This window comes from Trichosurus vulpecula, chromosome 9, assembly GCF_011100635.1.
Source record: "Trichosurus vulpecula isolate mTriVul1 chromosome 9, mTriVul1.pri, whole genome shotgun sequence".
Lineage (NCBI taxonomy): Eukaryota > Metazoa > Chordata > Mammalia > Diprotodontia > Phalangeridae > Trichosurus > Trichosurus vulpecula.
Genome location: NC_050581.1, coordinates 15,817,700 through 15,838,538, shown reverse-complemented (window position 1 = coordinate 15,838,538; position 20,839 = coordinate 15,817,700). Strand labels below are relative to the sequence as shown.

The following is a 20,839-nucleotide window of genomic DNA, read 5'->3' as shown; positions in this document are numbered from 1 at the left end:
GGTGATAAGAAGGGAGGGCTGACTGGGGAACAGGGCAACCAGAATATATGCCATCTTGGAGTGGGGGGAGGGTAGAAATGGGGAGAAAATTTGTAATTCAAACTCTTGTGAAAATCAATGCTGAAAACTAAATATATTAAATAAAAAAACTTAAAAAAAGAATAAATCTGAGGAATGCTCTGATACTTCCAAATAATAATGGCTAATATTGATATTGCATTTTAAGGTCTGTAAAGTACAGTATGTATGTTATCTCATTTTAACCTCACAACCTTTGAAGCAGGTGTTACTATTTTTATCTCCATTTTAACAGATGAAGAAAAGGTAAAGTAACTTGTTCAAGGTCACACAGCCAGTAAGTGTCAGAGGCAGGATATGAACCTATGTTTTCCTGATTTCAAATCTACTGCTGTGTATTGCCCCTTCCAAGAACAGCAGCACTCACATGAAACAAGGAATAAAAGCTGAGCTGACAGTTATACCTACCCCAGCCTTTCAAAGTGCTTTGTGAACACAGATTTCTGCTGTTCGTACACTGGAACTTGAGTAGCCAAAAAGACAATCTTCCTTTTCTGTCCCGCTGGATTATTTGTTAAATGATTTTCACATATGAGAAGTGCAACAAAGGTTTTCCCACATCCTTTTCATGTAGAGGGAAGGAAAATAAGAGAAAGGGGTCACTTTTAAAAAGTCTTTTCTTCATCCATAAATTCAGTCAACAGTCATAATCTGTTGCCTTCCCCTAAATCTGCTAGACTGATAGCAGCTACTGCTGCTGCCAATGCTGTCCATCCTTCTTGTTGCCTCGCCTTCCCCCCCACCCCACTAAAGTTATACTATTCTACTTCATCATATGTAGGTAACCTTATGTTCCTGAAGTCTAGACTAGTTTTGAGTACAAGCTCTGTCATGTCATACCAGCTGGAAAGGCTCCCAAGTATGGGTCTGGCAATGGCCTCTACATCTGTCCTTCAAGGACTAGCTTAAGTTACCTGAGAAGTTCGACATTAAAAAGGTCAGTGACCATGTTATGTTCCTTTTTGGGCTACAGAATCTCATAAAGACCATCTACTTAGGAATGGAGAGGTTGCAATCTGTATTGGTGGAAGGAATACTCACACCTATGTTCAGGTGTCCAGAACAATCTTCCACAACAGTCTTTGACTTCAAACTAATACAACTTTAAGCAGAATTAACAAAGTTAAATTGCAATAACAACAAAAATACCTTGGGATTACAATAATTGGGACCATATATGTTTTATGGCAGTCCTTTCAAAAAAGCACGAGAAGGGAAGATGGGCAGGTCTCAACCTTTTCCCTTATATGGGGAGCAGAAACGATGGAGGTGGGCTTACCAGTGGGAGCACATATTATCGTATTTTTTCCTTCTAAAGCAGGACTGGCAAGCTCCAGCTGGTAACTCCTTGGCTTTAGTGGGCTATACAGTGGCTTCTCAGGCATTTCTGTAAGACAAGGACATAGAATGAGTAAGCATCTGTTATTCTAAGGAGTAGTTCCATGTTCATCATAACATCTCTTTTCCAGTGGAAAGGACCTATTGACATAAGGTCTTCCTTCCAAGGACTCCAAGCAAGTCCCATACATTGCTTTCATCATGAATTCTGTATCTTTGTTAACCATAGCCACTTCAGCCCTCAATTATCGAGGATCAATCTACCAACATTTATTAAGTACTATGGTAGGTACAGAGGCAAAAAATCAAACTGTTCCTACCATCAAGGGGCTTCCATAAACATATACATGCTTAAGTACATTAAAATAAGTGCACAGAACATATTGAAAATAATTTTGGAGAGAAGTAGGGAAAAGTTTGAAAAGGCCTCATGTAAGAGGTAGGGATCCTTGAGGGAAACTAGGCATTCTAAGAGACAAGAGGCAATAAGGGAACACCACTCTAGGAAGCCTGTGCAAAGGCATAGGATTAGGAAGCAGAAGGTGCTTTATAAGGAAAGCAGCTTTAGAGAGATAACAAAATGCCTAAAGGGAAGTAATACATAATAAGAAAGGAAAGATATTTTGAAGCCAGTTTGTATAAGGCTTTAAATGCCAAATGGTAGATTTTATATTGGAACCCAGAGGTAATAAGGAGACATTAGAGTTTGTTGAGTAAAGGAGTCACATGGTTAGATGTTGGGAAAGATGGGGGAGACAGGGAGATCAATCAAGTCAGTGGCAAGTGGGAAAAAAGTAAAAGTCAAATAAATGATTTGTTCTTAAGGAACAGATCTTAGGACCTTGCAGGGAGGGCATATGCCAAGAAGAGCAATATCTTTTGAGATCAAGCTTGAAGAGGTAGCTTCATTGATCTGGATGAGGGATAACAAACACATGATGGCTGTTTAGTGAAATGCGATTTCACTGGTAAAGGGAGTTTCCAGGTATGGGTGGCACCTTCTCTGCAACTTTTAGTTTTAGGAAGTTGCTCTAAGCACTTCTTAAACTATGGGTCTCAAGTAGAAAAAGTTTAAGAAACCCTGGCCTAGAATACTGTCAGAGGCAGAACTTAAAGCCAAGTCTTCCTAAGCTTAAGGCAAACTCTCTATCTATTACATCATGCTAGATAGGTCAACATAGGTCAAGAAGAATTTAACATATCCATGAGTTATTAATGGCAAGTTACAGAGCTGTCCATAAATGTAAACCAAGTTAATTAATTTTGAAATGTGTTCCCCTTTATCAGCTAAGGCATTTGCTCACTGAATTGTGAAAATGTTGTATTTCTGGGACTAATAAGATAAATAAAAAATAAGATAGGTTTAATACAAGAAATAAATAAGATGAATTTTTAATCACTACTCTCCCCAAGATTCTTTTGGCTCTTATAGACTGAAAAGTAACTTGCTCTAAAAGTTAACTCAAAATCAATGTTTATTAAAATACAACTAAGCCTCAGTTCCTATATTCCAAATAAAACAACATTTGAGCATGTCTCCCAAACTCGCAGACATGTAGTAGGTCCCATAGAGTCATCCCCATATCCACTCACAATTCCCCTTTCCTCTTCCATTGCTATAAAGTATAAACACAAGCTTAATTATTTACATACCCTAATGACTTATTAGTGATAATTCATCATTACTTATTCTCATAAGACGGCTGAGTTTTCATGGAGTCGAAACATATCAGTAGGGGATTTACTCAGCCTCTGCAAGTAAGATTTCCTCCAGAGTATCCATATGCTTTGTCATCTTTGGAGTCACTATAGGTTCCTAAATTAAATATATTTTATTGAAAGGTCTCTCCTCTTCCTTTTCTCTATATTCTTTTTCTTGAACATCTTATCCACTGTCATAGCCTCACCGACTATCACTTCTAAGCATATAAATTTCTATTAACCTATTAAAATTTAAAATCCATTAAAATTTCTATTAAAGTTCTATCAATCAACCCTAACATTTTGCCCAAATCCTTGTAGGTAGTGTTCTTAGTATATCTAAATTTTGACAAGGCGTTTAAAACAGTCTTTAATAATATCCTTAAGAAGAAAGAAGAGAAATGTGAACTAGATCATAGCAGAATTAGGTGTACTTAGGTATTGCTTAGATGACACTGAAGTAAAGATAGAGCTCTGGACATGACATGCAGAAGACCTCTTACCTCAGATGCTTACTCAGCTTTGTGACAGAGAGTAAGACACAGCACCTGTGGGCCTCAATTTCCTTTTCTGTGAAATGAGGGATTTGGATCTGACCTCTAAAGTTCTTATGACTAAACCCAAAGACTTGTGATTAACATTAGCACGAAGGTTTTTCTTTTGCTGCAACATCCTTGGTGTCCTGTCCCTGGCTCTGGGCTCTTCAATGTGTTTATTCATTTTATGGATGAAGGAACAGATGGCATGCTTATCAAATTTACAGATGACAAAGTGGGGAAGGATAGTTAACACGTTGTATGACAGAAACAGAAGTCGAAAAATATCTCAACAGGGTAGAATGATGGGCTGAATCTAATAAGATGCTTAATGGGGATAAATATAAAGTACCACATGTAGGTTCCAAAAAGTCAGCGGCAGAAGGACAGGATAGGAGAGACATGACCAAACAACAATGTATGTGATAGACCTGGGTTTTTTTTAATAAATTGAAAGCTCAATGAATCAAAAGTTTAATATAGCAAATCCCCCTCAAGCACCTAAACCTAATACAATCTTAAGTTGAATTAACAAATTTGAGTTGCGCTATTAATTTAAATGAATTAATACTTTAACAAGTCTCCACCCAAAACTAAAATGATCTTAAGTTGCATTAATTAGTCAATTAATTAAGTAATAAGTGGTCTAGAACAAGGGAAATAATAGTCCTATTATACTCTGCTGTCATTCGACCACATATGAAGTGTTGTGTTTTATTCTGAGAGTCACATTTTAGGAAGGCAATTGACAAGCTGAAATGCATATACAAGAAGGCAACCAGGGGAATAAAGGAATTTAAAAAAAACGTACTACACAAGGATTGGCTGAAGTAAGAATGTTTAATCTGGAGAAGACAGTCTTAGGGCAAATAAGTTAGCTATCTTTAAATATCTAAAGAGTCATCCTATGGAATAGAGATTAGAGTTGGGTTCCTGTTGGCAAAGTTAAAGAAATTTACAATCATACTTCATTAGTAAATTTTTAGAACAGTGTCATTGATTAGAAGAATAAACAACTTGGCATACCAGGAAGCAGACATGAATTCTCACTGAAATTTTGCTGTTCTGATTCTTCTTTGTAATATATCTGCATCGCAGACACTCCACTCTCTTCACCCTGGGAGGCTCCCATTTCAATATCTTTTGTTCCATTTGTATCTGAACAAGGCCAATGAACATTTTTAGAATCTTAATGCAACTGATCTCATCATTTTAGGGAATTTAAGATGGCTGATGGGAACTTTTTAGGGACATTTAGGGTGGATAATGCAGGTTTGTGCAGAAGATTGATGATAATATGATCCTGGGGAAGAGTAATATGAAAGATCCACTCATCCAGTTAATACCACACAGGCAGATTGATAAATGGATAGGTGAATAGATGAAGTATTCTTAACTTTTAAAACACGGTAATGCTTTGAATATTTAGATATCTCACACCTACTCCCTTTACATATTCTTCAGGTTAAATCAGAATCATTCAGTGTTTGGAATCCCATAATATAACTCATTCTAATGTGACTCGACAAGCCTTTTTAATATCTGTTTCTAAATAACTCCAGCACCAAGAAAGCATATGCCTATGAAAACGATTTCTAGACTTACAATCAAAGATGTCCAAGAAAATCTAGACTGGGATTTCTGATAATTGCCACTACCACTATCATGACATCACCAGAAAATTGGCTACCAAGTGATGAATGTTTTTGGCCATAGTGTCTAATATGACATGTATGGAATGTAATCTACATTTCTGGAGAGTGATAAAAATCATGGATCTTTTGAGAATGCAATAATAACAGCAGATTTATAAAGTAATAATTATAACATCATATTGTGAAGAATTTACAGTAAACAGTTTTCACATACATTATCCCACTTGATGCTCATGATAAACCTGGAATGTGCACAAGGGAAATATTATTCCTCATTTTACAGGTGGGAAAACTGAGGAGCAAACAATGTAAGTAATTTGCCCAAGTAAGAGGCAAAGTTAAGTTTAGAAATATGGCCCCTAAGACTACTAGTCAAGTAATTAAATCTCTGAAACAAAGGTCTGATCTTCAAGGGAGATGTGTTCAGATTTTTTAAATCAGCTCAAAAGATCACAATCAGTATAGTTAATCTGAGCTCCAGATTGGTCACAAAAAAGGTTCAATTTTCCTCAAGTTCTTCAGACCTAGGACGTAATTCTAGCTTATACCAATTACCAAAATTCAAGTTTAAAAAGGAAACAAAAGAAAAAAACACCTCAGTCAGTTTTGAATGAGTCAGAATGAGTTTTGACAAGTTAATCCTTTGAGACCATGTGGCCTATTCAGTCTATTTCATACCAAGACAAGCTAACCCCTGCTCACCTCTAGGGTTCAGTCAGAGACAAACTATTATGTGGGTTAGTATCTACTAAATTCCCAAAATATCATTTCACAGCCTCTTTGAGATAGCCATATCTGTTTGCCCTTGTATTTAGAAATGAGGAAGCATAAAAGGGGGGGGGGGTCAAAGTTTTTTTTTTTTCCCAGTATCCTTCCACTTCCCATTTCAATCTGCCTTGTGACACTCTACCTTCCTCCAGGATCCACAGCTTACTAAATTCATATTCTTCAGCTTCTAAAGCCAACTTCAGCACTTTAGGCCAGTTTTCTTTGTCTGATCGAAGAAGATATTCAACCAATTTCTCTGTACCAGCAATATTCCCTAAGTTGTTTTGAACCTGGCAAATAGAATTTGTTGAAAAGTTTTTTTAAGCCATGTATGAAAGAACACCAACTTGACAACTGCTAGATTATGACAGTCTAATTTGGTTCCATGAGTTCTCAGGTAAAAAAGATTCTAAAAATATCTTATATGATGGTGATATGAGGAAAATAAGGAAATACTCATGTAAGGATATATGGAAACTTAATTCCAGGACCAAAAAATAGAATTTGAAGGCTTCTCAGCTTTCAGTCCAATGTACCATTTCTCAAACTGACATTCTAAGGAAGAGCTTAGAGTCAAGTCCTGGTATATAATATCATGGATTATTGAAATATTGAGTTCACATAATTTCAAAGCAGGAGAGGACTTTAGCAGTGTGGCACTGTGGAAGGAGTGCTAGATCTCCAGTCAGAGGACTCCAATTCAACTTTTGACTTTGCCCATTTCTACTTGTGTGACCTTGAGCAAGTCTTTGAACCTCAGTTTTATCATTTGAAAAATGAAGAGGTTGTAAATGACTCTGAAAGAGCCTTTCACCTCGAAATCTCTGACCCTATAATATCTAGCCAGATCTTATCTCACAGAAGAAATAACTGAGGCTGAAACAAGCTAAATTATTAGCCCAAGCTTAAACATCAATTAGTAACATAGCTGGGACTACAATCTAGGTCAGTTTTTTTTATTTGTTTGTCTTTCCCATTACATGATTAGTACAGAACCCCCAAAATAATTTTTCTTATTACAGACTATTTTCATTTATGGGAAAAATGATGTTTATAAAAGTTTGGCAGCAAATTATAAAAGCAAAGATGATTCTCCAACCAAAACCAGAATGTAACACAGAATTCAATAAGAACAAATAAGCTCAAAATATTTTGTAAAATAAAAAGCATTATATAAATGGCAGTTATTATTAATTTATCCATTGATGAATGTTATCTCATGGTAACATTAGAGAAGTGTTGCTCTGATAAAAAATTTTGAGGTTTGATGAAGTCACATCTGAGAATGCAATATAACTCTTTTAATAGTGGTGAATGAGAAAATCTTTGCTCCTGGTTAGTCCTATGACTTTATTTGTATAGGAGATTGATTCCCTATGAGGGTGAAACCCCTCTGCCAATGAAAGGCAGCAATTAACTGCTGCAACTTAGAATCTTAGAGAGTTGCTTGAGGATCCTAAGAGGATAAATGAGTTGTGCTCAATCATGAGACATTATATCAGAGGCCAAAACATGACCCCAAGACTCCCTGACTTTAAGCTGTCTTTCCAACCACATAGCATCACTTCTCACTTGTGTTTAGAAATGGTCCAATTCCTACTTTATCCCCAACCCACCTACATTCTGATAAAATGGAATGAGACTTTTAATAATAAACTATAGTATTAATTGCAATTATTATGATTTATTTGTTTAGATAATCCAGATAATTTTTATATAGTTTACATAATTCATTATTATTTTATATAATTATATACTTATTCATTATTAAAAATTACTTATCTATATATAACAGTTTAGTTCAATTCAACAAATATTTATTTAGTTCCTGCTATATGCAAGGCCTTGTCTTAATGGTGGTAGTAATCGTAGTGGCAGTTGTGGTGGTAATGGTGGTGGTGGCGGTGGTGGTAGTAGTAGTAGTAGTAGTTTAACAATGTATAAACAGTAGCACTATAATAACAAAAATGTCCATCTAGAATGTAATGGAATACTATTGTGCTATAAGAAATGGGGAACATATGGACTTCATAATAACCTGGAAAGACCTACATGGTATGATGCTGAGTGAGGGGAGCAGAACCAAGAGAACATTGTACACAACCACAGACATATTGCTTCTGTGATGACTAACTTTGATAGACTTGCCTCTTCTCAGCAATACAAGGTTCAAAGACAGCTCCAAAGGACTCATGATGGAAAGAGCTATCTACATCCAGAGAAAGAATTACGGAGTCTGAATGCAGATTGAGGCAAACTATTTGCTCTTTCTCTTCTTTTTTTCTCTTCTTTTTTGGTTTTGTTGCTCATGATTCATTCCATTGGTCATAATTCTTCTTTACAACTTGACTATTGTATACATAAGTTTAATGAGAAGGTATATGTAGAACATATATTGGATTCCATACCATCTTGGGGGGGAAAGGGGAGGGGAGGAAGGGGAAGAAAATTTGGAACTCAAAAACTTGTGGAACTGAGTGTTGTAAACTAAAAATAAAAAAATCTAAAAAGAAAAAAAGTCTATCAAAAATGCTATATTCATTTCATAAATTGAATGAATTTGCTTCTTCTCTTCCCTCTTCCTCTCTAGTTTTAGTTATTTCACTGATAGTTGGATGACATAACCAAAAGGGTGAGGGTATAGATATTGATTTGATCCAATTCAATCCAACAAATATTTATTAAATGACTACTATGTGCCAAACATTATACTAAGTACTGGGGGTACAAAGGCAAAATGAATAACAGCTTCTGCCCTCAAATAACTTACATTTTATTTAGGGTATACAACATGGTACACCACAGAGAGCCCAAGACCTGAAGTCAGGAAGGTACAAGTTCAAATCCAACCTCAAATAGTTACTATCCTATGTGATACCAGGGAAGTCACTTAACTAATTTCCATCTGCCTCAATTTCCTCATCTGTAAAAAGAGAAAAATAATAGCACCTACCTCACAGGGTTACTTAGAGGATAAATATAAGATAATTTTGGTAAAGCACTTTGTAAACATTAATGCAATATCTAGAAGTTATTTTTATCATTACTGTTAATTTGAATAAGAAATTAATGACAATAAGGGGGACTAAGAAGAACCACAGAGAAAGAAGCAACAACACCTGCAGCTTATCTGACATAAGGGGTGGGGGTCAGTGTGTCAAGGATGACTCCATGGTTGCAAACAGAGACATGGAGGGTTTGCAAGGAAAAATAAGGGATTCTGTTTGAGACATATATTTGAGATGCCTATAGAACATCTAGATGGAGATGTCAACTTAAGATTCTTTTCTGGGGCAGCTAGGTGGCGCAATGAGTACAGCACTGGCCCTGGAGTCAGGAGGACCTGAGTTCAAATTCAGCCTCAGACACTTGACACACTAGCTGTGGACAAGTCACTTAACCCAAATTGCCCTGCCTTTCCCCTCCAAAAAAAAAAAAAAAAGATTTTTTTTCTTCTAAGTTGCTTCTGAGGTAGGCAAGGATACTAAAGGTTCTTAGATAAAGTAAGCTTTAGAGAGTTTTAAATTCTCTGTGCTTTCCATAGTCCTAAGAAATTAATTTCCCTTCTCAAACTTTAAAAAAAAATTATAAACTGGGTTTTTTTTGTTTGTCTTAGCATTGAAGAGCTGTACCTGTCTGATCTCTTCACACTGCTGATTTATTAGGCACTCAGAAATTCTAGGAAGGATGATGTCTGCATGAATGTTATCTTTAAATTCTTTATGTAAAATTTTCAAAAGCAATTTAGGCTTCTCTAGCTTCTCAATCTTTTGAAAATTCCAACTTTGAATAGCTTCAGCAAGCCCAGTATAACCTAGAAAAAAGACAGAAGAAAATAAGACATCTAAGTTTTGTGTGTTAAACTTGTTTTTGACTCAAAACCTCACCTGTAAATTCATACTTGGAGAATAAATTTTTTTTGTGGCTATCTTTTGTTTTTACAGCCCCTTCATTTCCAAAAATTCTTTCCATTCTCCTTGACCCTCCCCCAAAAGGGCCTTTCCTCATAACAAAAAAAGGTATAAGCAGTTAGCAAGGATGTATAGCAGTAAAAGGACTTCTGGGAGTATATGCAATATTCCACATCCCTGGTCTCCCAGTTCTACAAAGAAAAGTAGTATATTTTTCCCCTTGTTTTTGCAGAGATCTTGGGTGTTTTTGTATTTTGTTCTTTGCTAAGAAAATTCTGACACTTTAAAACATATATCATGAATTAGGTGGTGGTGGGGGGTATGGATTTTGGCTTCTAACATTATGTCCTGTTGTTTCCTTGCATCAAATTTCTTCCTTTCCAATCCATCTTCCATACAGCTGTCAAAGTGATGTTACCAAGGCACAGTTTTGGTTGTCATTCCATTGCTCAATAAACTCTAGTGGTTCCCTATTACCTTTAAGGTCAAATATAAACTTCTGCATTTAAATCTCTTCACAAACTGGCTCCAAGCTACTTTTCCAGAATCATTATACATAGCTTGCCTTTAAGAACTTTAAACTCTAGCCAAATAGCCTCCTCAATGTTCCGCAAACATCTCTAGTCTCTATGACTATGAACATGCTCTCTCTGCCTCCCCTCTGCCCCCCACCCCTTGAGTGGGATAAACTCCCTCTTCATCTTTGGTTTGCTTCCAAGTTCAATGTGAGTGCTACATGAGAACTTTTCTTATACCTTAGCTGCCTGCACCTTCCCCCTCCCCCAAACTACCTCAAATATATTTTGTATATATGCATATGTTGTCTCCACTAATAAAATATAAGTTCCCTGAGGACGGGGACTATTTTTCTTTTTCTTTTGTAATTTCTATACTTTCAACAATGCCTGGCACATAGCAAGCACTTATTGACTTATATCCCAGGACAATGGTCCAGACCCATCCATCAACAAGGATTTAGTAAGTGCACTATGTGCTATGCACTGTGCTGAATGAGATTCTAGACATGTTCCCTGGGTCAGCAGTAGTGTCTACTTTCTCCTCCCATTCCCCTTTGTATACCTTGTCAAGACAGAGTGGAGATTTTAGTCTGTAGCTACAGACAAGAGTTAGGTCAATTTGCTCAGAAGGGAATCAAAATTGACCCTCAGATCTTATGCTCTAATGAACGTATCAAAATCAGTGTGGTGTAGTGAAAAAAAGCACTGGGTTCCAGCCCAGCCCAGAATCTGTCATTTACTTTCTGTATTCTTTGGGCAAGTCCTAGAATCTCTCTGACTGTCAATTTCCTCATTTGCAAAATGGGAATGCCATGCTTTAAGGTTCACAAAGTATTCTCTATACAACATAAATGTGAGTTATTGTAACAAACCAAAGCTAGAGATCTGTGCCTTTAAACTACTACCTACCAGCCACTAAATTATATTACTCAGATATCTGTTAGAAAGAAGAAACTGGTGGCGGAGCCAAGATGGTGGCATGAAAACAGGGCCTCACTTGAGCTCTCCCCCAAATCCCTCCAAGCACCTATAAAAAATGATTCTAAACAAATTCTAGAGCTACAGAACACATGAAATGACAGAGTGAAACAAGTCTTCAGCCCAAGACAGCCAGGATGGTAGCTGGGAAGGGTCTATCGCACCCTGCTGGGAGCAGAGCACAGCAGAAGAGACCAGGAGGGAGCAGACCAGGCGGAGCAGGCCTCAGGGCCCTGAATCACTGAGCTGTGGCAGTTTCCAGACTTCTCAACCCACAAATGCCAAAGACAATGGAGCAGGTCAGCAAGAAAACTGCTGGACCTGGGTGAGAGAAGTGCGCAGCCCAGTCCCAGCCCAGGGCGGCACAGGTTGCTGCAGCTGTGGCAGCTGCTTCCGGAGCTCCAGGCCCACAGCCAGTAGGTGAAATCAGGTGGCTGATCAGAGTGGGAGTGCAAGGATCTCTTTGCTGGTGCTAAGGCAGGGTTCTCTTGCTTTGCCCTGCTTGGATCTGGGTTGTAGTCTGGGGTGGCAGTCCTTGGGGGAGCAGGAGCATTAGTGTGGCAGAGCTTGTGGTGGCTGTGGAGAGGGAGTCCTCCCGGGAGTTACATGGCAGAAAGGAGTGCTTATACTCACACCAGAGCACAGGCCAGGAGAGCACACCAGAATAGAAATAGCTCTAAAAACAGCAGCGCAAAACCCCTGAAGCTTGGGACAAAGCACTCTCCAGCCTGAAAGCAGTCACACCCTGACAAAGAGCTACAAAGTCAAGTAATTGCCTGGGAAAATGAGCAGGCAGTGCAAAAGGACTGAGACCATAGAATCTTTCTTTGGTGACAAAGAAGATCAAAACATACATCCAGAAGCAGTCAACAAAGTCAAAGAGTCTATATCAAAAGCCTCCAAGAAAAATATGAATTGGTCTCAGGCCACGGAAGGGCTCAAAAAGGATTTGGAAAATCAAGTAAGAGAAGTGGAGAAAAAGTTGGGAAGAGAAATGAGAAGGATGAAAGAAAATCATGAAAAACACATCAACAACCTGCTAAAGGAGACCTCAAAAATACTGAAGAAAATAACACCTTAAAAAAATAGACTAACCCAAATGGCAAAAGAGATCCAAAAAACCAATGAGGAGAAGAGTGCCTTAAAAGGCATAATTAGCCAAATGTAAAAGGAGGTCCAAAAAACCACTGAAGAAAACACTGCCTTAAAAATTAGAATGCAGACTCCGGCGTTCCCGAGGCGGCGAGGGCTGTGAAGGTGGCCATGCTGCAGCTGCGGGATTCGGTGGACTCGGCGGGAACGAGCCCCACGACGCTGATCCCAATCCACAGCGGCGTGTGCATGATGGCGCCGGGCGCTGGGCTCGGGCCGGTGGCGGGGCTGGGGGCAGGACCCCGATGCTCCAAACGCTGTGGCCTCTCAGTGTGCACGACCCCACCCGCAGCGCCCGCGTCAAGGAGTACTTCGTGCTCCGGCCTGGGACCATCGAACAGGCTGTAGAGGAGATCCGTTTAGTGGTCCTGCCCACAGAGGATGGAGAGGTGCAGGGCGTGTGGCTGCTGACCGAGGTTGACCACTGGAACAATGAAAAGGAGCGGCTGGTTCTCATCACAGACCAATCCCTGCTGATTTGTAAATATGACTTCATTAATCTCCAGTGCCAGCAGGTGGTTAAAATAGCATTAAATGCAATTGATACCATTTCTTATGGAGAGTTTGAGTTTCCTCCTAAATCACTGAATAAGCGAGAAGGTTTCGGGATTCGAATTCAGTGGGATAAGCAAAGCCGCCCCTCCTTCATAAACCGTTGGAATCCCTGGTCCACAAACCTGCCTTATGCCACTTTTATAGAGCATCCAATGGCAGATGCTGATGAGAAGATTGCATCTCTTTGCCAATTGGAAAGCTTCAAGGCTCTGTTAATTCAAGCCATCAAGAAGGCCCAAAAGGAATTCCCTTTACCAGGCTGAGCCAATGGCGTGCTGGTGTTGGAGCGTCCTCTTCTCATTGAGACCTACGTGGGGCTCATGTCCTTTATCAACAATGAGGCCCAGCTGGGCTACTCTATGTCAAGAGGCAAAATCGGCTTCTAAACGTCTGTGTTTCACAATCCACTCGCTATAGACGTTGTCCTTCGGGTATTGTGACTTTAAAGGAGATTACCTGCTGAAAGGTAGATGGAGGAGCCAGGGTATGCTTGTAGGTAAAAGGGTATGTAATAGTTACTCACTCCTAGGGTAATGAATAGTAAAATGAATTACAGACTTCACATATCGGATACTCAGCAACAATACAAGCTATACACAAAGGGCAAATTGAATCCAGTTGTCAGTTGTATTAGCTAGTATTTTATTTCCTAATTAATTCCAGTGCTTTTTCTTGAGTGTGTGATTTTGCTTCTTTTTGACATTTTCCAACGCAGCCACTCTAGCATGATCGTAAAGTTCAGAATGACTTCACTCAGAATGTAATGGGATGTTAATCATATAAAAGGAGAGGTACCTGATGTCTAGTGCCTGTAGCTACAAATGTTTACAGTTAGTATCAATTTTAATTTTTTTTTTAAGGAAAAAAAGCTTCATTTTTTTTTTTCTTTTTCAAGAAGCCAAATGCAAAAGTAGCCAACAGCCTGGTTCACTTTAGCTGGACTGAGTCTTTGCCTTTGTTAGCTACTGTTGCAGATGACAGTAGTTGTTTTGTAAATATAAGTTTGGTCTGAAGTCAAACTTTTTCTAGAATGAATCTAAATTGTGTTAATATTTATGCTACCATATACAGGCCCAAAGAGGTTTATGGGGGAAAAAAATCACTTTAAGATTTTATGGTTATATTAGACAGTCACCTTGATAATTCTTTGCACATGATTTTATTAACATATATGCTAAGTTTTTTATTGCCATGAGTATTTAAAAGGGAATTGATTCGCTTTGCTCTTCGAGTACTGCACTTTTTTAAAGGCCTCCTGTTAGACAAGCACCAAGCAACTAATGTCTAATGGTTATCCATGTGTGTAGGTAGGTCTGAACATTGCGCTCACTTTATCCCAGCTTTTGTGTCCTAGTTTGAATAATATAGTTGAAGATGATAGCCTTTTACAAATACATTATACAAATCGAATTGTTGCTAGACTTCTTAGAAGAATAAGGATCCTGTCTGCCACAAAATACAACATAACTGTTTATAAACTTTCCATGCTATCTGACCAGCCTCTTGGTTGGCATGTGTATGTGTGTATGTGTTTGAACTCTTCATTTTTAAACCTCAGATGTGTTAGCTTGTCAGATGACTGGCATGTGTGTGTCTGGAATGCAATACACTGCATGTCCAAAATAGAAAGACTGTTTGAGAAAAAAAAAAATTAGAATGCAGCAAGTGGGAGCTAGTAACTTTATGAGAAATCAATAAATTATAAAACAGAACCAAAAGAATGAAAAAATAGAAGACAATGTGAAATATCTCACTGAAAAAACAACTGACCTGTAAAACAGATCCATGAGAGATCATTTAAAAATTATTGGATTACCAAAAAGCCATGATCAAAAAAAGAGCCTAGACATGATCTTTCAAGAAATTATCAAGGAAAACTGCCCTGATAGTCTAGAACCAAAGGGTAAAATAGAAATTGAAAGAATCCACCAATCGCCTCCTGACAAAGATCCCAAAAAGAAGACTCCTAAGAACACTGTTGCCAAATTCCAGAGCTCCCAGATCAAAGAGAAAATACTGCAAGCATCCAGAAAGAAACAATTTGAATATTGTGGAAACACAATCAGAATAACTCAAGATCTAGCAGCTTCTAGATTAAGGGATCGGAGGGCTTGGAATATGATATTCCAGAGGTCAATGGAGCTAGGATTAAAACCAAGAATCACCTACCCAGCAAAACTGAGTATCAGGCTCCAAGGAAAAATATGGACTTTTATTAAAATAGAGGACTTTCAAGCATTCTCAGTGAAAAGACCAGAGCTGAATAGAAAATGTGACTTTCAAACACAAGAAATAAGAGAAGCGTGAAAAAGTAAACAAGAAAGTGAAATCATAAGGGTCTTACTAAAGCTGAACTGTTTTGTTTACATTCCTACATGGAAAGATGATATGTATAATTCATGAGACCTCAATATTAGGGTAGCTGAAGGGAATATACATATATACATACATATATATACATATATACGTATATGTATATAGACAGAGGGCACAGGGTGAGTTGAATATGAAGGGATGATATCTAAAATCAAATTAAAGGATGAGAGAGAAATATATTGAGAGAGGGAGAAAGGGAGAGACAGAATGGGGTAAATTATCTCACATAAAAGGGCCAAGAAAATGCAGTTCTGTAGGAAGGGAAGAGGGGGCAGGTGAGGGGGAATGAGTGAGGAGGGAATAACATACACACTCAATTGGGTATCTTACCCCACAGGAAAGAAGGAGGAAGGAGATTAAAAAGGGGGGACAATAGAAGGGAGGGCAGATAGGGGGAGGAGGTACTCAAAAACAAACACTTTCAAAAATGGACAGGGTCAAGGAAGAAAATTGAATAAAGGGGGATAGGATAGAAAGGAGCAAAAAATATAGTTAGTCTTTTACAATATGAGTATTGTGGAAGGGTTTTACATAATGATACACATGCGGCCTATGTTGAATTGCTTGCCTTCTTAGGGAGAGCGGGTGGGGAGGGAAGAAGGGAGAGAATTTGGAACTCAGAGTTTTAAAAGCAGACGTTCAAAACAACTACAACTAGGAAATAAGACATACAGGCAATGGGACATAGACATCTATCTTGCCCTACAAGAAAGTAAGGGAAAAGGGATGGGGGAGAGTGGGGTGACAGAAGGCAGGGCTGACTGGGGAATGGGGCAATCAGAATATATGCCATCTTGGAGTGGGGGGAGGGTAGAAATGGGGAGAAAATTTGTAATTCAAACTCTTGTGAAAACCAATGCTGAGAACTAAAAATATTAAATTAATTAGTTAAAAAAAAAAGGAATCCAGTGATCACCTCTTGAAAAAGATCCCAAAAAGAAAACTCCTAGGAATATTGTAGCCAAATTCCAGAGTTCCCAGGTCAAGGAGAAAATATTGCAAGTAGCAAGAAAGAAACAATTCAAGTATTGTGAAAACACAATCAGGATAACACAAGATCTAGCAGCTTCTACATTAAGGGACTGAAGGGCTTGGAATATAATATTCCAGAGGTCAAAGGAGGTAGGATTAAAACCAAAAATCACCTACCCAGCAAAACTGAGTATAGAACTTCAGGGCAAAATATGGATTTTCAATCAAATAGAGGACTTTCAAGCACTCTTGATGAAAAAACCAGAGCTGAAGAGAAAATTTCACTTTCAAATACAAGAAGCAAGAGAAGCATGAAAAGCTAAACAGGAAAGAGAAATCATAAGGGACTCACCAAAGTTGAACTGTTTTGTTTACATTGCTACACAGAAAGATGATATTTGTAACTGTATCAGTAATTAAGTTGGGACTTTTTTTTACTGTTTTCTCTTTTGGAGAACTTATTTAATCAGGTTCCCTTGATGGATCTAGCCTTTGTTTCTTTGATTAAATCAGGAGTCTTTGATGACCTGCTTGCCTCAACAGAAAGCCTAGTTTACATGGGTTTGAGTCGCATGTTTGTGACCCCCTTTGGCCCTGAACAGGGTATATAAATTCAAAGGTTGGTGTTTTTCCTTTGGAGGCTCTCACTCACGCACATGACTCTGGGCAAGCCGTTGCAACTGCCCCTCAGCTTTGCTGACCCAGACCCATTGGTTCTTTTCTGCTAACTGAATTGTGATTTCATCTGTCTATATTGTCTCTGTCTGTAATTCATCTGTATTTGCTCTGAAGTTCAGGGTGCTGGCTTTTCCTCCTGATGAATGATATTTGTATGCATGATTAAAGTGAAATTGTTAACCCCTTAAAGTTACTTTCCTTAGTAGAGCACATCAAATAACCTGTGCTAAGCAGCCTTATTGTTGTTGGTCTTGTGTTGGTTTTTCACCCCCACAACAGCTGCTAGCCGAATTGTTGTTACAGTAACTCATGAGACCTTTCTCAGTATTAGGGTAGTTGAAGGGAATATACATATATATAGACAGAGGGCACAGGGTGAAATGAATATGGAGGGATGATATCTAAAAAAATTAAATTAAGGAGTGAGAGAGGAATATATTGGGAGAAGTAGAAAGGGAGAGATAGAACGGGGTAAATTATCTCACATAAAAGTGGGAAGAAAAAGCTGTTGTAATGGAAGGGAAGAGGGGGCAGGTGAAAGGGAATGAGTGAATCCTGCTCTCATCAGATTTGGCTTAGGGAGGGAATAACATACACACTCATTTAGGTATCTTACCCTTCAGAAATGTATGGGGGAAGTGGATAAGAGGAGGGGATAATAGAAGGGAGGGCAGATTGGAGGAGGAGGTAGTCAAAAGGAAACACTTTTGGAAAGAGACAGGGTCAAAGGAAAAAACTGAATAAAGGGGGACAGGGTAGGCTGGAGGGAAATATAGTTAGTCTTTCACAACATGACTATTATGGAAGTGTTTTGCATAATGATACATGTATAACCTATATTGAATTGCTTGCCTTCTCAAGGAGGGTGGGTGGAGAGGGAAGAAAGAAGAGAAGTTGGAACTCAAGTTTCTAAAAACAAATGTTAAAAAAAAATTGCTTTTTTTACATGCAACTGGGAAATAAGTTATACAGGCAATAGGGTAAAGAAATCTATCTTGCCCTACAAGAAAGTAAGGGGAAAGCGGAAAGGGGAAGGGCGGGGGGTGAGGTGAAAGAAGGGAGGACAGACTAGGGAAAGGGGCAATCAGAATACATGCCATCTTGGGGTGGGGGGAGGGTAGATTTGGGGAGAAAATTTGTAACTGAAAATCTTGAGCAAATGATTGAAAACTAAAAATAAATTTGAAAAAAAATTTTAAAAAGAAAGAAGAAACTGACCTGCTCCGTGAAGGGCATCCAGGAAGCCCTGGAACCAGCCGTTCTCTTCAAATTTTAATAAGAATTCCAGAAAAAGTGTAGCAGCTGCTGTCACTCCCTTATTTGTTTTCATAGCTTGGATACTCTGTATATTTTCTAGCAATAGTAAGTTAAAGAAAGATGAATCATTCAACATTACTCAACAAATAAAAACCAAAAAATGAATCCTACCTTCACTTGAAGTTTTCTGTAACTCATTAAATACTCTGTCCAGTTAGTTCCTTATTCTATCTCTCTGAATATGCCCACCACACACTTACATAAATATGGACATACATGGGCATAGCCAAGATGGTGGCATGATAGGAAGTAATGTAGTGGAACTCCTCTCTATAAACTCCTCATAAATATGGACACAAATACATAGCAGATATAAATCATAGCATTAGAAGGAACTCAGGGGCCAAGCAACATTGCGCAATGGAAAAAACACTATACTGGAAGTAAGGAGACCTCATTCAAGGTCTGATTAGGCCATTAATCAGCCATGTGACCTTAGGCAAGTCATCACAGTGGGTTCTAACTTTCTATGATCTATAACAGTCTTAAAAATTATTATATTTTGTTTTTCCAACCATTTCTATTCCCCACTGCGCCAAAAGAAGCATCCTTTACAATAAAGAATAAGAAGCAATTGAGTATAACTTACCAACTAATTAATCAAGTCTGACATTATGTAACATTCCAAACCTTGTACACCCAGCTCTGCAAATAAGGCTGGGAGCTGCCACCCTACAATAGCATTCTCCTTGCCTCTACATCCCCTCCCTCCAAACTATCCTGCACATCACTACCAGATTACATTTTTTCCTGGGACATAGCTTCCAACACACTGCTCCCCTGCTCAAAAATTTATAATGACTCCCTCTTGCTTACCATATAACACTCTTACTTCTGCGCTTGGCATTCAAGGCCTACCATAATGTTACCCAATAATAATCTTACCATAATCTTATCAGAGTGAATTGGCTAAAATTAAGTTGCTAGTAATTGTCAGAACCAGGATTCCAAGCCAAAATCACCACTCATAGCCTAGGTTTCCTTATCTATAGACATGGATAAGAATACTTTGCATTGACTATCTCGAAAAGTTGATACAAAAAAATGCTTTATCAACTATAAAACATTATATAAATGGCAACTACTGTTACTGGAGTGTACCTATTAACTTGGACTAAGTAATTAAATTTATTGACTTAAACAATATAAGCCTTTCAACTCTCTATCTTTAAAAATGCATGCTTTTGCTACAAGTACTTTTTATATTTTGACACAGTTCATATGATTTTGATATTCTTTAGTCATGAAACTACATTTCAATTACATTAGATTTTAAATGTACCTTTGATGAACTGTCTACTTTTCAAGTTAGCCTTGATTATAACCCATGAGTTTTCAATGAGGTTTGAATATGATGAGTTTCCATGCAATGAAACATTCATCTCTACCTCTAAGACAATTCTTTTAAATCTTTCATGACGTGATAGGTTGTGCCACAATATTCTATCTTAGTTTGGGCATTTCTATAATTCTGAAACAATTCTTCTCAGTATGTCAATATATTTGAGGATACAGTTAGAGCAAGACAATCCCTACTTGCAAGGTCTTCACATTCTAATGGGGGAAGACAATATATTTACACACATAAAAAGAGGTTCAGTTTCAATACAGATTGAAAGGTCCTTTAGGTGTAATGCATATGGAAATGGATCTTCTTTTGTCATTTCCATTGATAAAATCCACATCCTTTTCTGATGTTGAACCATCTGACAGTGTTAAAGACCTTGATGAGAGCTTTTCTTTCTCAGTCTTCAGTAACTGAGGCTGGGAGGAAGTGAGGGCCACAGTACCTACAAAGAGAGTTCTGTCAGATCTCTACTAGGGTTGTTTCACCAGATGATGGCTTAGTGGACTAGGCTGGAGGCAGGGCTAGTGAGCTGGCAGATGATGCTATTCTCAGGGCTCACAGTCATTGTTTTGTAGCCCTTTGGGCATAGTTCCAAATTGCTCTCCAGAATGGTTGAATCAGTTCACAATTCTACCAACAATGCTTTAAGTGTTTCAATTTTCCCATATCCCCTCCAACATTTGTCATTTTCCCTATCATATTAACCAGTTTGGTAGGTGTGAAGGGATACATCAGAATTGTTTCAATTTGCATTTCTCTAATCAATAGTGATTTAGAACATTTTTAAAATGTGACTAATGATAGCTTTGATTTCTTCTTCTGAAAACTGTTCATACCATTTGACCATTTATCAATTGGGGAATGACTTGTATTCTTATAAAGTTGACTCAGTTCTCCATATATTTGAGAAATGAGATCTTTATCAGAGAAATTTGCTGGAAAATTTTTTCTACAATCA

General features: G+C 38.1%; 1 protein-coding gene and 1 pseudogene across 2 annotated transcripts in view; one reads left to right on the top strand and one right to left on the bottom strand.

Annotated features, from left to right (window-relative positions):
- Positions 1 to 20,839, bottom strand: part of DDX58 (DExD/H-box helicase 58) — a 76,484-nt gene that overhangs the window by 41,516 nt on the left and 14,129 nt on the right. Inside the window, exons 2-7 of one of the 2 annotated variants that reach the window (XM_036738156.1) lie at positions 18,435 to 18,569; positions 9,709 to 9,890; positions 6,219 to 6,366; positions 4,680 to 4,811; positions 1,358 to 1,465; positions 487 to 640 (exon numbers count right to left, since the gene is read on the bottom strand). In XM_036738156.1, the coding sequence (XP_036594051.1) occupies positions 487 to 640; positions 1,358 to 1,465; positions 4,680 to 4,811; positions 6,219 to 6,366; positions 9,709 to 9,890; positions 18,435 to 18,569 (859 nt within the window). The remainder of the gene's footprint in view (positions 1 to 486; positions 641 to 1,357; positions 1,466 to 4,679; positions 4,812 to 6,218; positions 6,367 to 9,708; positions 9,891 to 18,434; positions 18,570 to 20,839) is intronic. The other variant, XM_036738157.1, reaches the window with a different exon arrangement.
- Positions 12,747 to 13,600, top strand: LOC118831002 (annotated as a pseudogene).